The 24,917-nt window shown below is 32.7% G+C and overlaps 1 protein-coding gene across 2 annotated transcripts; it reads left to right on the forward strand.

Moving 5' to 3' along the window:
• The first annotated feature begins 268 nt into the window (after positions 1-268).
• LOC136228734 (uncharacterized) lies at positions 269-10,613 on the forward strand. 2 transcript variants are annotated; one of them, XM_066017198.1, is made up of 22 exons: positions 282-379; positions 484-720; positions 819-904; positions 1,012-1,113; positions 1,358-1,464; positions 1,540-1,640; positions 2,163-2,250; positions 2,812-2,900; positions 2,978-3,117; positions 3,224-3,389; positions 3,510-3,645; positions 3,779-3,875; positions 4,062-4,191; positions 4,915-4,974; positions 5,059-5,177; positions 5,737-5,861; positions 6,665-6,889; positions 7,061-7,221; positions 8,706-8,869; positions 9,330-9,412; positions 9,500-9,585; positions 10,364-10,613. In XM_066017198.1, the coding sequence occupies exons 2-22, from the start codon at positions 514-516 to the stop codon at positions 10,505-10,507; spliced, it is 2,616 nt and encodes an 871-aa protein (XP_065873270.1). In that variant the 5' UTR covers positions 282-379; positions 484-513; the 3' UTR covers positions 10,508-10,613. The 2 variants fall into 2 exon arrangements, with proteins under 2 accessions (XP_065873269.1, XP_065873270.1); XM_066017197.1 differs by having other exon boundaries at positions 269-720.
• The last annotated feature ends 14,304 nt before the right edge of the window (positions 10,614-24,917 follow it).

Here is a 24,917-nt window from a genome sequence, read left to right on the forward strand (position 1 = left end):
GTTGTTTAAATAAGATATTTATAAAAAATTTAATTGGGAAAAGATTAGTGGAAAAAAGCCTCCAATCATTTAAAATAATTTTTTTCTCCAAAGAATTAAAATAATTTTATTGAAATAAGATAAATTTTAAAAGGTGTAAAAAGCCTCGTATCATTTTAAATTAATTTATAAAAAGCCTCCAATAATTTAAAATGATTTTATTAAAATAAATTATGAAAATAAATTATTTTATTGAGTGAAAATGAAATTTAGAAAGATCGACGATTACGATATCCTATGAAGCCTCGAAGATGTGCACAATAAACCAGTTCCCACTTCACGCTGCAACGTTAACAATTCGCTACTTGTCAATTCCAGGGGAATTTGTAGCTCTACTCTGGTAGTTTCTTCACCGTTCTTCCTAACATTATAATATAGCCAAGCAAGTTTCTCAGCAACTTCCTAATTTTCATATTATATATATAACGAAATCTCGCACGGAAGGTGAAGTTCTAAAGAGCGAGGTCGAGAGAGATGGCGTTTAAACTTAGCTCCGGCGATGTCTCCGGATTCAAATTGCTTTTCTTCTTAGCGGTTATGTACGGTCTAATGTCGGCACTTGTTTACTCTATACTTCATATGAAGTTCATTGAGCCGCTCGGAATTGACGCTCCTCTTGATCGCTTCTCCGAGGCCAGAGCCGTCGAGCATGTTCGAGTTTTGACCCTAGATGGTCGCCAAGTGAGTCCACTTTTTGGTTTTGTTATCAGTGGTTTGAGTTAAGATGTGAAATGCATGTGTTAATAGAGTGATTTAGTATTGGTTTTGGTTATTGATAGGAAGGGCGTCCGGGGTTAAGAGAAGCTGCTAATTATATTAAAGCTCAGTTGGAGATGGTGAAGGAGAGAGCTGGATCGAACTTCAGGTTGTTGTTATTTTGTTATTGGATTTGATGTACATAGGTTCTGCTTTGGTGATTTTTGAAGTATGTTTGTTTAAAGTTCATTCAATTGAATGGTTTTGATTTTGCAGAGTTGAGATCGAAGAGAGTGTTGTTAATGGTTCCTTCAATATGGTATTTTTAGGACACAGCATCTCTTTGGGCTACAGAAACCACACTAATATAATCATGAGGTACATAATACATTCCTTGTTTTTGACAATAGAATTAAGACATTGAAGTCTCCTGAAAATTGCTGCTTATTTTGATTTTACTACATTCAGTTAGATTCAATTGCACTTTACATATATATGCAATAAATAAATAGTGTTACTATGAGATTAATGAAAAGTATATGTGGTATTAATGATTTTCAAATTAATACATGCCCGAAAATAGCTGGCAAAAAAGTGTAAGGTAGTTTCATCCTATTTTCAGGATCTCATCTGCAGATTCGAAAGACAACGAGCCATCTGTTTTAATTAATGGTCATTATGACAGTCCGCTTGATTCACCAGGAGCTGCTGATTGTGGTTCATGTGTTGGTAAGCACCTTAGGTACCCTATCTGATTATATATCTTGGGACTTTTTGTGTATAATCATTGAAATTATTCTGCAGCATCAATGCTGGAACTAGCAAGACTTACTGTAGACTCTGGTTGGATCACCCCTCGGCCCATTATTTTTCTTTTCAATGGTGCAGAAGAACTTTTCCTGTTGGTATGAATTTACAGCACCAGTTTGAAACCCAAAAATTTGTGTGTATATATTTTTCTTCTTAATGATGGAGAAGAACTTTTAGTATTGTCTGAAACCCATTATTTGTGTCCAAATATCTTTTTCTAACGATGCAGAATAACTTTTGGGCTTGGCATAAAATTATAGCATCAGTCTGAACCCAAGTATTGGAGTTTAAAGTTTTGTTTTATGATCTATGTTTGGACCAATTAAGGTCTCAGCTTTCCAGTATTTTTTTTTTTCTCAAATCTGTTGAGGTTCAACATGCATCGGTTGTATCGGAACTGTGCTTTTAGAGTTCTAATGTGGGTGAGAGCATGAATTTTAAACCACTTCACTGAAATTTGATTGAACTGGTTGCGTCATGGATTTGTTTAACCATACTACTAGAATGAATTTAGCCATCATCAGATTCATGATAGCCGAATTGATTTACTATTTTTTAGTTTATTCTCTGTCAAACTTCTGATTTGGTTAGTCTTAAGTTAACATATGATGTTTCAGGGTGCACATGGCTTCATGAACACACATAAATGGCGTGATTCAATTGGAGCTTCTATAAATGTGGAAGCATCCGGTACAGGAGGACCTGGTATTATATGATCCAATCCAGTGTTATTCTTCATAATTCTTTTAAATGATGATTCCTTTATTTTGGAAAAAGTGATGTGGATTTTGGGTCAGAAAGTGAAGAGTGGCCTGTGCCTATAATATGCAAATCAAACAAATTTTTAAGGATATTACAATTGTAATGTAAGATAAAAAAAAAAGGGCGGCCCGGTGCACTACGCGTCCCCGTTGAGCGAGGGTCCGGGGAGGGGTCCCACCACAAGGGTGTACTGGGAGCAAGCCTTCCCCTACCAATTTATTTGGCAAGAGGCCGCTCCTAAGACTCGAACCCGTGACCTCTTGGTCACACGACAACAACGTTTACCGTTGCGCCAAGGCTCGCCCTCTACAATTGTAACGTAAGATACTGCAAATAAAATGATTCATGTATATGGTCTAGTAAACAATCTGTTGTTCTTGGAAGTTAAAAAAAAAACAAAAGTGATAGGTTGAATTCATCTTCCTTTGCTGATAGATGTAGTTTTTGTTTTTTTGTTTTTCATAGAGATACTAATTTGATGTTGATTTATTGTTTTCTTAACAGATTTAGTCTGCCAATCTGGACCTAGTGCTTGGCCTTCCCTGGTTTATGCTCAGTCTGCAATTTATCCCATGGCACATAGTGCTGCTCAGGTTGTTAATTTCTTTCATTTTGTCCTACGAATATGTATTCGAATTTCAATTTTCATTAATCAACTTTCTCTGCATAGGACGTTTTTCCTGTAATTCCTGGAGATACGGATTACAGAATGTTTGCTCAAGATTATGGAGACATTCCCAGCCTGGATATTATCTTTCTTCTTGGTGGTTATTACTACCATACTTCCTTCGATACATTGGACAAACTACTGTATGCATTACATCTACTATTTTGGTATAAGATATGCTTCAGTAGGATTTTTTTATTTTTTCATCCTTAAGCACTTTTTCTGATGCATCTAATGGTCTAAAACTAGACCTGGAAGCATGCAAGCGCGTGGAGATAATCTTTTCAGTGTACTTAAAGCGTTTACAAGTTCTTCTAAGCTGCGAAATGCCCAAGAAAGAGAAACTCTCAAAGCAACTTCCAATGATTACAAGGATGAGAGGGCCGTTTTCTTTGATTACTTATCATGGTTCATGGTATTGGAAAATTTATGATGGATGTTATGTATATATTTCTCCTTGCTCTTTGATTACATTAGTATACATTCTTAGATTGAATTAGTACTGATGTCTTCCTTTTAATTGTAAATATTTCAGATATTCTACTCAAGAAGTGTGGCTCTTGTGCTTCATGCCACTCCCATTGCCATCTTTCTTCTTATGCCATTATTCTTGCGTGTGTTGGATTCAGGGTTGTTTTCTTGGTTCACAACATTCTATGATTTTGTGAAAGGTGGAGTCTTTATTGCAATATTTCCCCCTGACTGCTCATGCTTTGATAATAGCTTATATATTGCATTTGTCGAACTCTCCACTCTTAAGCCTGTTATTCACATTAGCTTAATATTCACAAATTTATTTTCCAGGGTTGATGTTACATGCGGCCGCAGTTATACTGGCAATTATTGTCCCAGTTATCTTTTCCATCATGAGATTGTTTTTCTCCGGTCATGCCATGAGCTGGTGTGTTTGTTCTCTGATTATGTTGTTTTACCATCCATGAGCTTTCCAATTCGATATTTTTCTTACCTAAAAGAGTTAGGTTGGATTCTATTGACCAGAGTAGCAAAGAATGCTTTCTCTATAAATAGATAAGTGATGGTTTATGTTGTAATATTGAACTTCCACAAATGCTGTATTCAAATGCAGGTTTGCTCATCCATATTTAGCGTTTATGATGTTCGTTCCCTGTTCACTTGTTGGTTTGTTGATTCCAAGAACAGTTTGGAAGTGTTTTCCCCTCTCGCAAAACGTTTCAATTCTCAAAAAATCAAAGGAGGTATCCTTCTGTATATGCTAAAGCAATGATAAAAGAATGCCAAGTTATTATATAATTGTCATTGAGATTTTTCTTTTCATTATTAGGAAATACTTTATTATAATCTCCTAGGCATTGAATAGACCATAGAAGCCACTCAATATCAATAATTGACTGTAAAAGTACATAGTTTGCTGATTGTTCTATCTGTTCGGATAAATTTTAGTGTTCTCTGATAAATTTCAGAACAAATCAAGAAGCCTATATGAGAACCGGATTTGGAATTTGAGAAAAACAAATATATTGGAATTAATACAGCTGACGAGGCAATATATTGTCTGCTGTGGTGCTACGATCATTGCCCGGTATATGATCTCTTTCTACTAACAGATTCTTAAACTTAATAGTTAACTAGAAAATGCTTCTTGGAATGGAAAAGGAGTTGCTTTTTTGATTAGGTCCAGGACTTGTATATTTTTTTTCAAAAGGATGATGACTTTATGAGAATTAATTTCTCAGTATCTCTTAAAAAATGTTAATTATGGGTTATACTTCCCAGAGAGCATACGGAATGCACTCATTAAAGATTATTATGATTCATGGATTGATTCTGTGATACAGTTGCGCTGAGTCAGAGTTTCTATGAGTTCATATACCTATTTTTCTTATAACTAATTAAATTGTGGTTTTTTTTACACCCGTATCACTAGAATCTAACTAACTGGTCTGACATGAATCTTGCAGGAACTATCCACTGAAGCTTGGTATTGGGGATCATTTGGATTTTATGCTTGCTTAACTTTGGTACAGAGTGCTCTAATCATTATTTTTATTAAACAAATCAATTCAGTTTCTTAAAATTTAATTAGCTGACTTTAGATAAAGTAGGTTTATCTTGTAGCTGGGCTAAGTGGAGGGTTCTTGACATTTTGCACGTCAGCTCTTATGCTTCCTGCGTGGATCTTCTTCAATTTTTATATCAAGGCTAGTGGTCATCAAACACTCAGGTCTGGTTTCAGTAGCTTGCTACTGAAGTCTTTGTGACGTATTGTAGGTTTCTTTCTATTATTCCAAACTAGATATGCTAAACCTGTGAACCTGCTTCATAGTCACTTTTCGCCTATTTGGTTCTTTGTTACATTTATTGTATTTCTTGTTTGATGTCAAGGAGCCATTTATCCCAAAAGCTTATGATGTTAGTTAAGGTGAATAGCTTAATGTCTCTGACACACACCAGATGAAAATGCTCCCTTGGGCGTGAAGAGTATACAACACGTGTCCACTTTACCATGTCTTGAAATTTCAACAGTAAATGGCATTGTTAGAATTTGAACCCTCCACCTTTTGCTCTAAGAGGCTTTGATGGACTGATACTATGTCAAGGAACCATTTAATCCAAAAGCTTAAGTTAATAGGTAAAGGCTAAAAATAGCTTATAATATCTGACATATGGGAAAGGTTTACTTTTTGTCAAACATCTGGTACTTAGCGTTCTTAATTTCTTGTCAAAACCTGTCCTATCTTATTTAAAAAACTGAAGCACTCTACTGACATTTTTTGTTTCAGGTCAGCAGCAATCTACATCATAGTTCTGATTCCAACTCTTATGTATTCGGTATATTTTGGCGGGTTCCTTGTCCAGTTTTTGATTGAAAAGATGGGCATGATGGGTTCTGTTCCTCCTCCTTATGGTTCGTTTTTCTGAACTTATACACACACATGTACAATATAGAATAGAAGTTAATTTGAGTTTTTACGCTCTGAGTATCCCTTGTATGAAAATCAGAGGCCAAGGGAGTGTTTCTTTGACTTGTACTGATTAAAGATAATCGAACTGCTAAGTTTGTTCAGTTAGCATAATACCTATATTAGGCTGATTCCAAAGATAATTGACAAATATATATATAAGTAGACACCTGATATAAATTAAAGGGCAGAATATCATTGTTAAGTTATTTCAGCAGAGCCCAACCAATGGTTCAAAACGTAACTGATAACATTGTCTCAAGTGAAAACGCCTATATCAATAAATTAGTCAAAACAGTTGCACATTTGTAATAGATTCAAGTTTGCAAGAGAACATTGACTCTTGGACTTTTCTTATCAATCTTTCATATATCCACTTTATTTGCTCTTTTGAAGGAACCTGCATTCTTTTAACCTATTTGGCTATTTCAAATATCAAGATCTTCTACGATTTTCTGGCTTGTATTATTTATTTTTCCCGTTATCCATATCAAGTGCTTTTTCTTTGAACCCTATGGATAATAGAAAATTATGTACTTCTGCGCAAGGCCCCTTCTGCATATTATATTTCATCACCATAAAACTTTTTTTCAGCAACTTCTGATCAAGATTTGATGCATTTATCTTCCAAGATCATAAATTTACTAAGGCACTTGTTAGTTTTTTTTTTTTTTTTGGTAATATTAATAGTTTGGTACCCAGTAATTATATGCTTCATTAATGACAATCATCAATTTTGTACTTGCAGGGTATTATGTTACTGATGTTATAGTGGCTGCAATAATAGGAGTTGTAACTGGTTGGTGTGCGGGCCCTCTATTACCTGTGTGTGGCCATTGGTTGGCTAGGCGTTCTATTTTGCAGTTCTTGCTGCATGTTAGCATAATCGGATTGGCCTTCTCATCACGGTTCTTTCCCTACAGCAACACTGCACCTAAAAGGGTTGTTTTTCAGAATACAATCATTACATCAGGTATGAGGAAAAGCAGTAGTCAGTAAAATATGCAAAACTTTGATCAAGTACGACAGACTGCTGCTGTCATTCATATGTTCTTTTAGTTTGTCTTTGCAAAGTATTTGAGGGTTCTATCCTGTCTCTTGTCAGTTATATTGTTTTGAGATCTTTTTGCCTTTGGATTGGCAGATGCAAGTAGGATTGTGGACTGCAGTTATGATTTTTCTGTAGTGGATTCCAACTCGCTACCTTTTCTTTTTAAACATGCACCTGAAGTGGCTAAGGAATTGCAAATTGGTTCAGATTTTTCTTTCAAAAATGCTAACCTGTCTCACAGAGAGACTTGGATGGTATGTTACTTTATCTAATTTCTTGTCAGTAGGCAACAAATTTATGAGTTTAGGCAGTATTTTGTGCCTTACAGTTACAATATCATTGCTGGTGATTAGAATTCATAACAGGTACCCTAAAGAGATAGACGGTATGCTAAAGTTACTTTCTCTTATTCCTTGTCAATAACTAACAAATTTATGATAGTATTTTGTGGGCAAAACCCATGATTAAGCAACTGAACCTTTGCTATTTCAAGGATTAATCCTCATTTATTTTTCCAGATGCTCATGCCTTACAATATCATTTATGAAAATTAAAGATCAGGGGCTTAATCATTAATGAACTTTCATTAATGCCCTGAAGTTCAGGGCTTAATAAAAATATTGTAAATATTATGAGCTTAATAAAAAAAATGAAAATATTAGGAGCTTAAATATGCTTTCCCCCTGTAAGAAAAAAGGAGATGCATTGACGTAAGGTGCGTATATACGGCGTTAGTTAGTATAGCCAATTTTATGATGTATCTTTTTATTAGTCCTTTTTGGAAGTGGAACTCTAAATTCATATTAATTCAAATGCATGAAACACAGAAGTATCTCAAAGTTTTTATTTTTATTTTTCAATTCTTTTTTTTAATTGTTGCACATATTGTATTATTCAAAATTTAGAAAAAACTGAAAGAATTAATTATTAATTCTCTTTTAAAAATAATAGGATGATTAAGTAAACAAATGACAAAATGTACGATTAAGTCCCTGAACTTTTAAGGATTAGGTCCCTGGTCTTTAATTTTCACGCACATTGTTGACGGCTTAGCTAACCCTCTTTTAATGAGGGACTTAATGTGTAGGAAAATTAAAGATCAAGTGGCCTAATCCTTAAAATAGTAAAGTGTAGCAGCTTCATCTGGAAAAATAAATGATCAAGGGTGTAATCCTTAAAGTTAAAACCATGAAAGTTTAGAGGTTTAATCATGTATTTTGCCTGTTTTGTGCCCTAGAATCTTGTTACTAGATATACCACACAAATTACTGCTTTCCCACCAAACAATGGATTCCTTATCCAATGTTTTGGAATTTGGGTGTCTGCATTAGCCTTTATTCTCTCTCTCTCCCCCCCACCTTTCTCCACACCTAGAAGCACAATGTAGTATTCTACCCCTAACCCCCTACCTCCCTAAACCAACAACAAAACACACACCCACCCACCCATCCAATATCTGAACTCCATTGTTTAAACAACCATAAAGCATTCGTGTGCATTTAGTAAGTGTGAGTCTTTCCATATCTCACACATGGAGCGCATACCAATTTCGATGTTAAACTCTAGATAATTATGCAAAGTTTTGTTTATGTTCGTAGGATCTGTGTATTTTTATGCTTTTTGGTTAAGCAAAGATTGAGTTTCAACTAAATTTTTTATTTAATACTCATATGGAAGTTCATCAATGCTATAGATATAGCATTTATTTGACAATCTTATATCTAATTTATTTTGGTAGGCACTTTTTCCAGTATCTCTGCTGTTCGCCGAAAGTTTGAAGTTCCCTACAAGTAGTGATGAAATTTTGAAGCGGTATAGATTGTTCCCCCATTTGTCTAATTACAAGCCTCATACTACTTCTAGCGGGGGATCTCGAAGAGTTCACTTGGAGCTTTCCTTAGGGTACGTGAAACCATATGATCTGCATGGAATTGCTTGAAAACTTTGCATTCCTTTAAGATATAGAACTCTGTTTTTAGATATATACATCACTTCTGTGAACGTCTAGGTGCAACATGGCTGTCATTTAATATTTCATTTCACTTATTAGAAAATTATTGAGTGATGGTTTGCTCAAAAAATATGCATTGCATCTCTATGTTGTTATGAACTTGTTGCTACTGCCTATAATTTGATCTCTTTCATTTTAAATCATGAAGCCCATCTTATGGCTTTAACGCATTACTTATTGTTATAGTATAAACATACATAAATATATCTAGCTGTAATAGAAGAATTTTCGGGAGCAATTATATTTGTCCATTTCCTATCCTCATTCTTGTATACAAACTCTTTATCTTTCAATATATGAAATGGAATGGAGTAGTTTTCTCGAGAATAACACTTATTATGTTCTTTTCAGCGACTTAGAAGAGGTCTGGGTTGCTGTCCTTAACATTACTGGTCCCTTGTCAAGTTGGTCATTTGCAGAGAACATCCTTCCAGGTATGAACTATTCTGTGCTATGGTTTCAATGTAACTGATTAGCTTTGTTATGGAATTCATTATTCATCCGGGTTGAAATTTTTCCAGCTCCTGAAGTTGTTGATGGGGGGCCGCCCTCGTATATATGTAGACTTAGCGGCGGAAGCAGGGATAAATGGACGTTCTGGTTAGAGGTGCGTATTCTGTTCCTGTTAGAATTGTCTTCCAGAGCATAAAACTTAACTCCTCTGTGTATCATCACTTCTGTAATCCTCACCCATGCATTTACTTGCATTCCTGTTCTCCGCTGAATGACACACGTACATTAGGTTTGGGAATTTATGTAGGTGGGTCGTGTCTGTGTCGTGTTAATTATCGGGTTAGTGTCAAATGAGCCAACTCTAACCATACCTAATTTTTTTTTTGTGTCCTAAGTGTCAACTCAATCAGTTTAATGTCGTTTTCATCTCGTGTTCGCGTGTCACATGTAATTTTACTACATTTGTTAATGGTGACATTTAGAAATATAGAAGGATATAGTAATACTTCTAAATATTTGTCATTTTTGGATTAGCAGGTCAATTCCGACCCTCCAAAAATTTGCCTCAAAAACTATTTAACAAACCCCTAATTTGCTGATATTACGTTAGGTTCGTGTAATGTGTTTTTCACACGTCACCTGTAATTTTACTATATCTGTTAATTAAGTATGACATGTACACATATGGTAGACTTGTGTCGTGTTTGTGTTTGTGATTAACTATTGTAATTTTATTTTGGCATGAAAAAAACACTCATGTCATTTTCGAATCAGCAAGCCAACCTTAAACCAATCCAAAAAGCTGCGTGTCAATCCAAAAAGCTGCGTGTCAATCCAAAAATGAACTATTACATGCTTAATAAAATACTAACACACTAAGTTTCTGTGTTGGGTTCGTGTCATGTAATTTCTTGTAACTGTGGGAACTGCAGGCTAGCAATCCTGGTGATTTAAAGGTGGAAGTTGCTGTGATAGAACAAGTTTTGGTTGAAGGAGCCAAAAAATTGAAAGGTCTTTTCCCTGACTGGGTGGATGTCACTGCTTATTCAGGCTTTTTGTCAAGTTATATCTTTTAATTTCTTTTTATACCTGCCAAAACTTGTACTTGTGCAACATTAATTTGGAAATCAAAATTTTGTCCTAGATAACAACTCAATCAATTTTGATTTTCTGGTTACATTAGCCGTCTTGGTCCTAAGTTTCTTTGCTAAAACTATATTTATGAGAGTATTAGAATATGATGAAAGATTCCAGCATTTTTTTCATATTATTTTCTATGAATGGTTAAACATATTTCTCATTTGAGAGCTCGTTTGGCATTGATGTGACAACGGAACCTGCTGCAGCAGAAAGTAATATGGAACTGCTGCAGCAGAAAGATGCAGAAAGTAATATGGAAAAAGATGATAAGTGTTTGATAAATACAGTAAAACCTCTATAAATTAATACTCGATAAATTAATAAACTCTTTAAAATAATAATTTCTTCTGGTCCCGACTTGGGCCAGTTCTAAAAATGATCAATTTTAATAAATTAATAAGATAATAATTTTCTGGAACAACTCCTTATAAATACATTGTATTATTAACTCTATAAATTAATAATTTCTCAAATACATATGCAAAATATATATAGATATACATACTTGGGATAAGTTAGTAAAATATGAATCTATAATATTTTGTTTTTTCTTGAAATTTAAATTTAGTTGAATTTCATCTCTAACTATTCTCATTCAAAAGTTCTGGTGTATTCTTGTCAAATTTTAACAAAAAATTGTAAAGAGTGGATGATGCTATAATTGCTTCCTTTCTTGTGACTGGTTTTAAAGGTAACAAATCATCTTCAGCTTCATCCTCAATTGAATTTTGCATAATGCTTGATACAATTTCTTCTAAATTTTGGACTTGTGAGCATTCATTGTTTTCACCTGGATAATCCAATATTTGATTGACATTCATTTGATTGCGGTAACCAAGCTGACCAATCATTCCCTCAAGTTCATGAATGTCTTCTTCCGTGATTGCTTCCTCTAAATTCGTTGTGACATATTCATCCATTGTACGAATTTTGCAATGTTTGAAACAATTAATAATTTAAAATTTATTTTAAAAAAATTTAAAATCACTCTATAAATTAATAATTATTAATTTATCGATTAATTAATATCTCTCTAAATTAATAAGAATCCATGGTCCCAACATTATTAATTTATAGAGGTTTTACTGTACATGATAAAAGTTGAAAAAGTTATTTTTTGCTATAATTTTTTTGTTTTCCTTAAAAAGTATAAATTATAGTTTTTTCTTTAGTTTTTCTTAAGGATGTGAATCCTCCAGTTTAATACGAGTTATTTCTTTCCTTAGAAAAAGTATTGTGAATGGCTAGGGTGTTCGAAATGCAACCTTTTCTTCTTATTTGACATTTCCAGGGTCATTTATGGCTAAATTATTGTACACCAGAATGTTCACAAACAAGAGACGATATGCTTATGATACTTGTTTGTAGAAAAATATTGTGCTTTGAAAAATATTAAGCCAGAATTTTTTCGTTGAAAAATAAAATATTTTAGTGTTTAGCTACGACATCCGAAAAATAATTTTTGGTGTTTATGTATGTCTTAGGAAAATATTTTTCCATTATTAACTTAAAATATATAATGTAATTTTATTTTCAACTAAAGTTTAAAAAACAGGAAACCACATTTCAAAAAAAAAAAACAAGGAAACCAACGGTAAAAAAGAATGTGAAAAAATAAGAAAAAAATCGAGATAAACATGAAAAACGAACCAAAATGAATGAATGAATAATTTCCCTTTTCGTTGTTTTTGTTTTTTTTTTACATTTTCTAGTTTTTCAATTTCATGTTTTTTTTCTTCATTTTTCCCGTTTTCTTTTTTTTTTCGTTTTCATTTCATTTCTCATGTTTTTTTTTGTTTTTTCCGTTTTCGCGTTTTTTTCTGCTTTTCATATTTTTCTCAATTTTTTTTTTATCATTTTTCATGTTTTTCACATTTTATATGTTTTTACATTTTTTACCATTTCCTAGTTTTTCACTTTTTCTCCGGATTTTTTTTTTCGTTTTCCCTGTTTAAAAAAATTATTAAATGTGTTAAACAAGCAAACCCGACTAACCCGTAAAGAACAGAGCATCTTCACGTTCTCTCCTTACCCTGTTGCAATTTCATCAATCTCACATATGCGAATACGGTTTTTCCTTACTATTGCTATCGTTTTCACATAAAAAGACAATATTTTGAACTACAACAAAATATGAACAAAATACATTATCCTTCTTTACGCATAAGTTACAAGCTATGGACAAAATTCAAAGATTTCTATGCCTGATATGGCAAGCCTTCCAATTAATTCTTAATTTTCAGTAACAAGTAAACTTAAAAATCAATGAAAATTACTTTTAAAAACCATCCTGTAATTTTCTTTTTTCTTACTTCTTCTTCATCATCATTTAAGATGATTAAATGGAATTTATCATTTTATTATTGATTGAATTATAATAATTATTGATTAATTAAAGAAATATATTTATTAAATTTGGTATTGATTCCAATTTCGATCATTAACAGACAAGCTCTTAAAAAGGAATCAGATTCCAATTCTAGAATGAACCCAACAGAATAAATAAATATTCATTCTCATTCTGATTTCACTTATTCTGATTTCGATTCCGATTCCGAAATCTGAACCAAATGAGTCCTTAGTCTGTTTATTTCGTGTTAACAACTTTAGATATCATCTCCCTTGTGATTTCAAAATGCAAAATTTTTTTCTTACTTCTATGTACTTTTTTCATTTTATATATGAACTTTTTTACAAATGTATATATATTTGTAAATTCATTGATTTGTTGTTTTCTTGATCTGATGAGTTTAAACTAAAATGGGAATTGCATGATTTAGTCTCAAGGCAGTTGAATAATTTTTAATTTAATTAAAAATACATTTTTATTAACGAAAGACTGGTAGAAGATGGATTTCATATCATACTTTGATAACTTTTGAATCAAAAGAGTAATTTGAGAAATTGAAGTATAATTTTTGAATTTCATCAAAATTGATCACATATAGATACACGAGTAAAGAATGATTTTGCTGTAATTAACTGAACTATTTTGTACATAAAGAGATTAAAGGATCCAAGGAAGATCCAAAGACTAAGGTGCAATGTTGTCATAGACGCCTGTTGATTGGCCGATATCATTTGATATGGATTGATGATGTGGCAGGAATGAAATCATCTTGGGGATTGATGTCTTATGATTGTTGGTGTCAATGAGTGATGTTATATGATTGCAAGAGAAAAAGGGGAAGAATAGAGTTGAAAGTGTGTCAGGAGGGAAGCTTGAAACGTAGCGTTTGTGTTTAGCAAAGAGGGTTGAAACATTGAAACGTAGCGTTTGTGTTTAGCAAAGAGGGTTGAAACACATCGTTTAGTATGTGTCTATTTTACTGCAGAAAGTTGCGTATCTAATGTTGACAGTTGTGACCTGGACATTAGTCAAATTGTGTTTCCGTTATTTGAATTTTATCGTTGATATCACCCCATCAAACTTGGCATGTAGACCAAGTTTGGATACTGTTGGAGTTTAGTGTCCTATAGACAATTGTTCTAGGATACAAACTTAATGTAAATGAAGTGTTCTTTATATCATTTGTTTTAATGAGATATATGTTTTATAACTATATAAAAAATCCCTTTTAAGCATTAAATAAAGTCTAATAAAAAGGAAATCCGTAAGTTTGTTTAAAGTGATTATAAAGTGTTCATACAAGCATGAAGTGAGACGAAACTTTGTAATAAACTAATAAACTTAAAACCACCCCAAGTCAAGCAATATGTTTAGGATTGACATATCGCGGTTGAGACTTGCATGTAACAATGTCTTCTGTCCGACAGAAAGCTGATCTCACAAGCTTCATATATATAGATATCTGGACAGTTACATGGATCCGATGAAAAGTAGTTCATTAGGATTGGGGACCCGACTTGAGATAACAGGATGGGTAGATTCTTCCTTGTCACCTGTTCATCTCATTAGTATTAATAGGTATAAATAATCCTCAGACTCAAAGGAATGTTAATTGGTATTCTAGATTACAGAATGTGACGCTTTGACTCTGGTGTAACACGATCCTTAACAGAGATGACTCTGGGGTGTGAACAGCAGACGTTGGGTATCACAGGAAGTGATTGCGGGATCATTATACATTGGATTGAGCATTTATCATTCCCGATAAATGGGAGATATGTCCATGGATCGCTTGTGGAAGTCTTGACTCTAAATCCTTCCAAGGTGATAGCTTAAGATTGAAATGAGATTTCTCTTAACCTATCTAATTGGAGTTGACTCGGCCAGAACAAGTAAAACGAACGTCTCGCTATATGTGACTTGACATCACCCATAGTCATAAGATTCAGTTCAAGGACGTAGTTGATAAAGGATCGAATTATACCGTAACTAATACGGAAAGGTCAACGACAGAATCAACCTGTCTTCTTATAGCTCTAGGGGAATGATTACGGACTTGCTAATCACATACTCTGTACATCATTCCGTTATGCAAAGATTAAATATAATTCTTTGAAAATTATTTAATAACGTTGCATACGGCTAGAAGCGATAAGAACCTAATGGGTCACACATAAGACTTGGAACCCAAAAGAGAGACAGATGCTAATTAATTGACGGAAGCCCAATTGAGCCCAATAAGGCCCAATTACCAAAGGGGGGTCGAAATTTATGTATGGAGATACATAAATAATTAATTTGATTTTAATCAATTCTAATTAGATTGGGATTATGAATTAAATTAATTAAAGGATAAATAAGTTAGGAGTTTTAATTAGATTAAATTACTCCTATTATTATCCAATAAGGTTATTGTTATTATCTTTTATATTTAGATATATTAATAGATAATATTTAAGAATTCTATTCCGAATTAAATTCTTATTCAATAAACCTAATTCTATCTAACTAAGGATTAGAGACAAGAAAGATTATATATACCCCTATGTAGATTTTCGAAATCTACTCCCAAGAACAAGCTAGAGAATTTCGAATTCCACCCTAGCAACAAGAGAGAGAATTTCGACCCCTAGCTCGAGGACGAGATTTTCCACCGCTTCCTTCCATTCAATTGATTTTCATCTCTTTCTCTTTATCCTTGATCTTGTGTTGATTAATTAGAGACAATCTACTTTGGTTGTTAATAAATGGTTGATTCTAACTTGATCTTCTGTTGTTTTGCTTTGTGCTCGGGAACTCGAAGTAAGAGTTGTGGGCACTTCATTTGCAACGGTAGATAGAACATCTAAAATGTATTTCTTCTTATCCCTCTTTGTATGAAATAACGGTTAACGGATCTTGGGGTTAATGGAAATAGGTTAAATTTTTTTATATTTCCGCTGCTATACGTTAGCCTATTTTTCCTTCAGATACCAGAGTGGAAAATTGAGTTGAATGTTGTGCCTTGGTGAAAAGGTTTGCAATTTGAAGTGCTGACGGAATAGACATAGGATGAATCAATCCAAGCTCTACTTTTTCTCGAACGACATGATAATCAATGTTGATATGCTTTATATGCTCATAGAATACATGATTTTGGGCGATGTGGAGAGCAGAGGTGTTGTCACAAAATAACAAGGAGGAATTTAAAAGTTTGATATGCCTAGATCTCTGATTAAGTTAAGTAATTGGTGTAACTCACACGAGGTCGAGGATATGGCTCTGTATTCTGCTTCTATAGAAGATCTAAAGACCATGTTTTGCTTCTTGTTGCACCAATAAATCAATGTTGTGCCTAAAAAGATGGTGTACAGACTGCCCAATTAAATTATATGAGAATGCTTAAAGGACCAATTTGTTGGAGGATGGGAAAAATAATCCAAGGCCTGGTGCATTTTTCACGTTTCTTAATATCTTAATACTATGTAATCTCTTTGCAAACCATATATTGTTGGTTTTGTGAGTTTTTTAGATAGGTTATTTACTATATAGGTAATTTCAGGTGTGGTATATGTGACATGGAGTAATCAGCCTATTAGGTACCTATATTGGGTGATGTTTGTGAGGGGTTTGGTATTGGGTGATGGGCTGTGATTTGGTAGAGCTGGTGTTTTGGTAGGTTTACATCCTAGGAAGCCATTTTCATTTAGAAGCTTTGGAGTCTATTTTCTTTGGTACATATGTATTCGTTTGTTACTTTTGGCAAATTCAAAGCCTCAGAAGTAATGTAATAGACCCATATCTTTAATGTTGAATAATCTATGGAGATGGTCTTTGATGAATTTAATTTCTTGAGAATCATAGCCAGAAACTATCACATCATCTAGGGCTGTAAATGAGCTGAGCCGCTCATGAGTGACTCGGTGTTCGGCTCGATAAAAGCTCGGCTCGACTCGATTCTTTAATGACCCACTTATGAGCACGATTTTCAAGCTCGGTTTGTAAATGAGCCGAGCTTGAGCAGACCAAAGCTCGGCTCGAAAGCTCGCGAGCAAGCTTGATTAGAGGCTCGTGAACAATCTCGATAAAAGCTTGTGAACAAGCTCAATAAAAGCTCGTGAATAATACAAATTATATTTACATACAATGATAATTAAATATAATAAAAATTATAATTTAAAGCCCATAGAATTAATTAGAAATATGTGGCCTTAAAATAACAACCCTAGGCCCATAGACATCATGAAGTTAGAGATAGATATGGGTAGAATTTCATTTGTTTTATTTTATCTAACCCTTACAGTTACAGCCCTACAGCTAGCCGCCTCCCTCTTCTCTTCCTATTCTCTTCTTCGCGATTCGCAAATCGGACCATCATCTTCTCTTCCTCTTCTCTTCTTCACAAATCGGACCATCCTCTTCTCTTCTTCGCGAATCGGACCATCCTCTTCTCTTTTTCGCGAATTAGACCATCCTCCATTTTCTGTCTTCCATTTTGTCTCCATTTTCGGTGAGTTATTTCTCCTTTTTTGTGTTAGCTTTGTTAGCTAGAACATGTGTTTCTTTGATATGCTATTTAGTTTAATCAATTCCTGGTGTCCTGATTTTTGATATGTTGTTTAGTTTAATTAGTCTATGTTTAGTATGTTTTAGTTTAATCAGTCCTTAGTGTCCTGATTTTGAAGCAATAAATTTCTCTGTAAGTAGGGATTCATTTGTTTTAGCTGTTCCCTTAATTACAATCTCAAATATAAAGCCATAGTTTATGTGAATAAAAATTAGCATGCTGTTTTAACTTCTTTTGCACTTGTTCGGTCTGCATTCTTTATGTTCATTTGGATTATTTGTATGGAAAGGAGTTCCTGGATTTTGAAGGGTCAGGTTTTGATCTTTGGATTTGACAGAATGAGTTCCATATTTTATTTTTTGCTTTGCGGTCTTGCCAAGTTTTGTCTTTTAGCATTTTCAGCATAGATGGAGAATGGTTTTACATTTTTCTTTGAGGTTACCTTATCTGAAAGTTTTGTTCCTCACTTGTGTGAAATTTAATATGAAATTAACTGTAACATTTACTACAAAATTAATTGTAACTCGATTGGAAATAACCTTAAACATTCTTTCATAGTTTGTAGCATGAATGGTTTGTGTAAAAATTTAAATTAAGGTAGTGTAATTTGAGATGCATTCATTCTGTTCCTTTTTCTTTTTTCCTTGCTTGGTGGAAGTCCAAAAGCTTATTTATACAATCTGATGTAAACCCCTATTAGTATGTTGAGATATCAATTTTCTATACATAAGCCCAATTTAGTAAACTATGAGGTACACTAATGTATGAGGTACATTAACTTGTTGATGTTCAAAAAGTGAGTGAACCAAAAGTTCTTTAACTATAAAAATGAAAATTTTAATAAACCACTTCTGACATGTGCATTTGTTGGCATAATGTAATATCAATTATCAATAAATTTATAATAATTTCTAATATTCATGCAATTGTTGGAGAGGTTATATAGCTTGAACTGCCTAATCTTTTGGTTGTCTGTTCCGTATGTAAATTTTATCAGTGTAATATTGAGGCAAAGTACATTTTTAAAGCCCCTAAATTTTACATGTTGGTTAATTAATTTGTGGTTGTTTCCTTTCTTTGTAGGGCATTATATGGCTAATTCGGAGCAACTTTCTTCCACTCCTTTAGAAGAAAACATCGATGAAGAAAATCTAGATTTAGTAATCCCGATTGGATCCCCATCTGAGGTTGAGACTGCAGAGAATGAGCAAGAAGTATATCCTTTTGATAAAAAGAAAAGGAAAAAAAATCGCCCACTTGGGAGGAGTTTAAAGAAGTCAAGTCTCCTGATGGGACTATACGACACGAGTGTATTCATTACAAAGCACGAATGGCCAAAACAAAGTCTAGTGCCACTACGCATTTCATTCGGCATTTGAAGGGTTGTACATTAAGACAAATCAAGTTGAGAGGGCAGAAGCAATTATCTGTGACAACCACTGCTGGCATATCAGAGAGTGTTAATACGGTGGATAATTTTGTCTATGATTTCTCTAAGGTTAGAGAAGCTTTCTCTCAGATGGTTGTTGGGCATGAGATTCCTTTTAATTTTGCTGAATATGAGTTTTTTCATTACTTTATGAAAACAAATACTCCTAATTGGGAAAAAATTGGTAGGAATACTTTGAGAGATGATTGTTTTAGTACTTATGAGTTACACAAAAAGAAAATTAAGAATCTTTTGAGTAGTGCCAATAGAGTTAGTATAACTACAGATTATGGACATCTGGTCAGAATATTAGATATATGGCTGTCACTTGTCATTTTGTGGACTTTACTTTGAGATTGCAAAAACGTATTTTGAATTTTATTGATGTTCCTTCACCACATACGGGTATTGTGCTTTCTGACGTTCTGCATAAATGTTTGGTTGCTTGGGGCATTGAAAAAAAGATATAGACAATTACAGTGGATAATGCTGGCAATAACGATGTTTGTGTGAATTATTTGAAAAAAACTTTGAAATATGTTGCTAGTCTTCCTCTTGATGGAAAGTTTTTTTCATGTGAGATGTTGTGCACATATATTGAATATTCTTGTGCAAGATGGTATGTCAAAAATTGGAGAAACAATTAGGAATGTGCGTGCAAGTGTGAAACATATTGGTAGTTTTGTTTCTCATCTCCAACTTTTTGGTGAGATTGTTAGTCAATTGAAAATGTCTAAAAGAAAGCTTATTCTTGATGTTAGTACAAGGTGGAATGCTACATATGCCATGTTAGTTGTTGCATTAGGCTATAAGGATGTGTTTTCTTGTTATGCTCAAAGAGATGTAGCTTATCATACTTTGCCTTCTGAAAATGATTGGGAAAAGGCTAGATATGTGTGTGATTTTCTTGAGGAGTTTGAAGTGGTAACTAATGTAATCTCAGGGACTGATTACCCCACCTCTAATTTATTTCTTCCTGAACTATACCATATAAAAAAGGCATTGGATGCTGCTACTTGGAGTGAAAATAATTGTATGGTAGGAATGGTTTTGAGGATGAAAATTAAGTTTGATAAGTATTGAGGTAATTGTAATTTGTTAATCTCACTTGCAGCCATCATGGACCCTAGAAACAAAATTAGATTCATTGAAGTTGCTTTTGGTAAGGTATACTCTAGTGTTGATGCAATGAATCACATGAATGAGGTGATTGAGAACTTGCATAGTCTTTTTGAAGAATACCTCTCATCTTATAAAGAAAAAATTCTGGAGAACCAATCTCAAAATGAAAGTCAATCACAATCTTCCAATTTAAGACTTGTAAAAGGTAAATCTAGAGGTAGGGCACAATTTGATAGTATGATGAGAAATGTTGATATTCTTCCAACTGAAAAGTCCGAGTTAGATGTCTATTTAGAGGAAAGAAACCATGTTCACAATGATGAAATAGACCCTCCATTTGATGGTTTGAGTTGGTGGAGAGATCACAGTTTGAAGTTTTCTATTTTGTTAATAATGGCTTGTGATATTTTATCAATTCCAATCACAAATGTGGCATCTGAATCGACTTTTAGTGCCAGAGGTAGAGTTATTTCAACTCATTGTGCATCTTTGGGCACCAATATAATGGAGATGTTAATGTGTAGTAGTGATTGGGTTAGAGCCTCACACGGTTTGAAGAAAAAGAAGGCATGTTTTTTTATTAAATTTTTGAGTTTGTGTTTGTTCTTTTGTATAAGTTATAATATTGATTTTTTTTTTTGTAATATGTAGAATTTGGAGGACGACCAAGAAGTTCACATGATTGAATATGAAATTTGATCTTGCAAGTTGCAATGGACGAGATCTAGAAGAAAAACGGGATGGAAAGAGAGAGGATTCATGAAGCCTAAGACTTTTTCATCTATTTATTGTTTTAAATCATAGTTTGCTAATTTAGGCACTTTTAAGTATTTATTTTCTAATGACTAAAGGATGTTTTATGTGTATACAATTAATATTATTTGATGTACCAAATTTGATATTATTTTGTTCGTGAACACCATAAACGAGCTCGTTCGTGAGCAAAACAAACGAGCTGCTCGTGAGCACAACGAATGAGCTGCTCACGAATAAATAAAATGAGTTGTCCGTGAGCTCGATAAACGAGCTCGGCTCGTGAGCAGATCGTGAACAATCGATCTGCTAAACGAGCCGAGCTCGAACAGCAAATTAAGCTCGAACCAAGCTGGAAGCACGGCTCGAGCTCGATAAGAAACTGCCGAGCCGAGCTCGAGCAGGCCAAAGCTCGGCTCGATTTGGCTCATTTACAACCCTAACATCATCAAGATAGATTAAGAGTGTTGTGATAGAGTTACCATTTTGTTTTGTGAATAAGGAAGGGTCTGATGGAGCTTGATTAAAGGTTGCATATTTGATGGCTTGTGTAAGCTTAATATTCTCTTGTCTACTTGCTTGGCGAAGTCCATAAAGAGAACTTGTGAGTTTACAAGCTTGATTTAGTGTAGTTTGTTCAATGTCTGGAGGTAATTTCATATAAACTTATTCCTTTAATTCCCTGTATAGGTAGACATTATTTATGTTCAATTGCTCAATGTACAAATTTTGTGCATTAGCTATATACAACAATGTTCTAATTGTTGTGAATTTTGTAACATGGGTGAATGTTTCTTTGAAGTCAATGCCCTCCTGTTGTGTGAACCTTTTTTTCCACTAGACGTGCTTTGTACCTATCTATGCTACCATCTGACTTGTATTTGATGTGAAAACTCTATTTTCATCCAATAAGTATCTGATTTGGTGGTAAGTTCATTATCTCACATGTGTTGTTACTTTCAAGGGCCATTAGCTCTTGTTGCATATCATCAATCCACGTGGGATATTTGATAATTTGTGCATATATTTGAGGTTCAAAATGGCATGATATATTTATTGAGAATGCACGTTTCTTATATGAGAATTTTTTTACAGGAAATGTGATTGTGGATGGAATGTGGTGTGGAAGGCAATGTATGTGTTGCTCTATTTATTGCCAAGAATGCATGGTGGTCTTGCGGATATGTAGGAGGATGTCTATTGCTGTGAGCTTTTTTGGTATTTCATATTTCTCTGTTATTTCTTGTTGTGTCTCATTGTCATCACAATGAGTACTTGTGTCATGAATGTTGGGTAAATGTGTGTTTATTGGTGGACTTAATGAATTTATGTCATCCTCTGTATTTTCCTTGAAACTGTATGTAATTCATTGTGAAGAGCATCAAACTCATTACTATAGTTTAGAAAGGCACTATTGGGAATTTAGCATCAAGCTCTTCTTGTAGCCATAACTTCTCATGAAAGAATCAAACTTTTTGCACCACTTCCCAAATGTTTGTTCACACTAAAAATAAAAGAAGAAAGGTATTTGAATAAACATTGTTATTGATCCAACATTCTGCAACTCTGAACACGTAAATCGCATGCCTATTTTATACGCTTACAAGCAACTAAAAAATGATAAAAATAAGTTACAATCTCAAGCTATGATCATACAAACATAGTGATTTCATTAAACTAAAAATAGTAAAATAACAAACTGATTCAATTAAACTAAAAGCAGTAAAAATATGACACTTACTTCTCGTCAATAAGCTAATCAATTTGTTTAGATTCTTATTGACTCGTCACTTGCTCCTCTAAAACATTTTACATGAGGATCAATAATACATTGTTAAAACTCCTTGTTATTGGTTGGATTTCTATTTAAGGTGATCAGAAACAAGAAGAAGAAAAGAAAAGAAAAAGAGTAACAATTTTATTTTTTTTTAAAACGCAAAGAACGTGTGATTCCTTCTTTCCCTTTCTCTGTGAGATTAAATGATATAAAACCCTTTGTTTGTTGTAATTTTTTTAAATGGAAGTTACAAAGATACCCATCTTTTAAAATATTTAAAATAATTTATATCATTATAAAATTTAAGAATGTTACAGCACGTGTCTAATTCTTTATATTTACATGATATCACTGTTATTGGTCATTTTGACATGGTTAACAGTAAAAAGGTCAATACGTTAGCAAAGAGAAAATTTTAGAGGCGGTAATATCCAATTTTAAAGTTCAGGGACCACAATGGAAGTACATGCAGAGTTAAACTACCATGAGTAAAATTTAGTCCAAAATTCTATTATTTTAGGAATAGCTTAAAGGTGCATTTAATTAGTTGTTGTTGCTGATAAATAGTTGATATTAGTTGATTTTTATGCTAAAAGCAATTGTTTCAATTTTCACAAAACACTTTTTTATTTCTTGTGTAGAATTGAAAAGCAGAAAGTAGCTTCGAAAAAATGGAACCAAATGGTAGGGCTTCAAAAAACTCCAAAACCCAATAACCAAATCGAAATTCTTGTTTGGTTTAGTAATTTTAATACTCCGGTTTAGTTTGGTTGTCAATTTTTCATTGTTTGGTATTCGATTATTGGTTCAACTATTTCGAAAAAAATTGATTTAATCGAAAACGAACCAAAATTATTAAAAAAATAATTTTACTTATATTATTTTGGGTAAATAATTATAAGGTCCCTGTATTTTTACTTAATACACTACTTAGTCCCTGCATTTTTAGAAATTATTATATAGTCCATTAGTTTTTGTTTTTGTTAACTCATTAGTCCTTATGCTTGGATCAATGGTCAAACTATACTAAATAAATTTTAAAATACCAAAATTATCATTTACTTTATGTTTTAATAATAAAACATCTGTTTTTCCTATTTTATATTTTTTTCTCTTTTTTCATACATAATCACAATCTCTTCAATATAAACTCCAATATAAAATAGTTGGTTTATTAATTTTTATATAATTATAGAACTTTAATTTAATAGCGTAAAATTTATTGACTAAACAATGAATGAAAAATATTTTAAAAATAATTAAAATAGGAGTAAGACTATCATTGTAAAAAGTTTTTACAATTCTAATAAATTTTACGAATGAAGAAAAAAATATGATTTTTAAAAAATTATAATAATATTTAATGTTAGTTTAAAGATATTATATTAACAAATAAAGAAAAAAAAATTACAATTTAAGAAAATTAATGATACATTTTTTCAAGTATATTAATTTCGATGTATATGTAGTTCAAAAACTTCATTAAAATTAATTATATTAATTTTGAAACTAAAAGATAATTTTTTTTATTTATATAACTAGGGGCAATTTTGGACTTTTATTTACAAAAACAAATGGAAGGACTAAAGAATTAATTAAGATAAAATTTATGGATCTTATAATAATATGATGGACTTACTAGCGTGTTAAGTAAAAACATAAGGACCTTATAATTATTTACTCTATTATTTTTTATATTTTAATTTGTACAAAAAAGTCCAAAATTTTAGTTTTAAAAATTATTAAATTAATTTGTAATTTATGAGGTATTTGATTAATTGCGTTTGAAACTGCAAATTCCAAATCCATGAAGCTCAAATTTAATAATTTATAACATTTTAAACATTTAAATTAGAAATATGGTAATTTAGTTATTTGGTTAGTAACTGAAGTGAAAATTTTCAAGTTGATCAAATTTGGTTATTAGTACGATTCGATTGTTGAAATTATACCAATACTGGTTTGGTTAATTCACACTTCAGTTTGATTAGTAACCAAACTCAACCTATGCTCAATCTTGACAAATGGACATTTAATTTGTTTAATTTTTTTTTGTATGAGTTCTAATGGTATTTTTTCTTGGTGTTTTTGTTAGAATTAGGGTAAAATTTACCTGTGCATTTCCCTAAGACAATATGATAAGTTTACTCCTAAAATTGTTAGAGAAATTTAGTTTTACTCTTATTGTAATATCTTGTTTGTTTGTCAAAAAATATTGTGTTTTGAAAAAATATTCGGTAAATTTTTTTTTATGTTAGAAAATAAAATATTTTTTGATATTTGGTTACAACACCCAAAATGAAAAGAAGTGGCGGATGCCTAGTATTTTAAAAAAGATAAGAATAAATGAAGCATGGTTCCAAAAGGTC

This window comes from Euphorbia lathyris, chromosome 5 (genome assembly GCF_963576675.1).
Source record: "Euphorbia lathyris chromosome 5, ddEupLath1.1, whole genome shotgun sequence".
Taxonomy (NCBI): domain Eukaryota; kingdom Viridiplantae; phylum Streptophyta; class Magnoliopsida; order Malpighiales; family Euphorbiaceae; genus Euphorbia; species Euphorbia lathyris.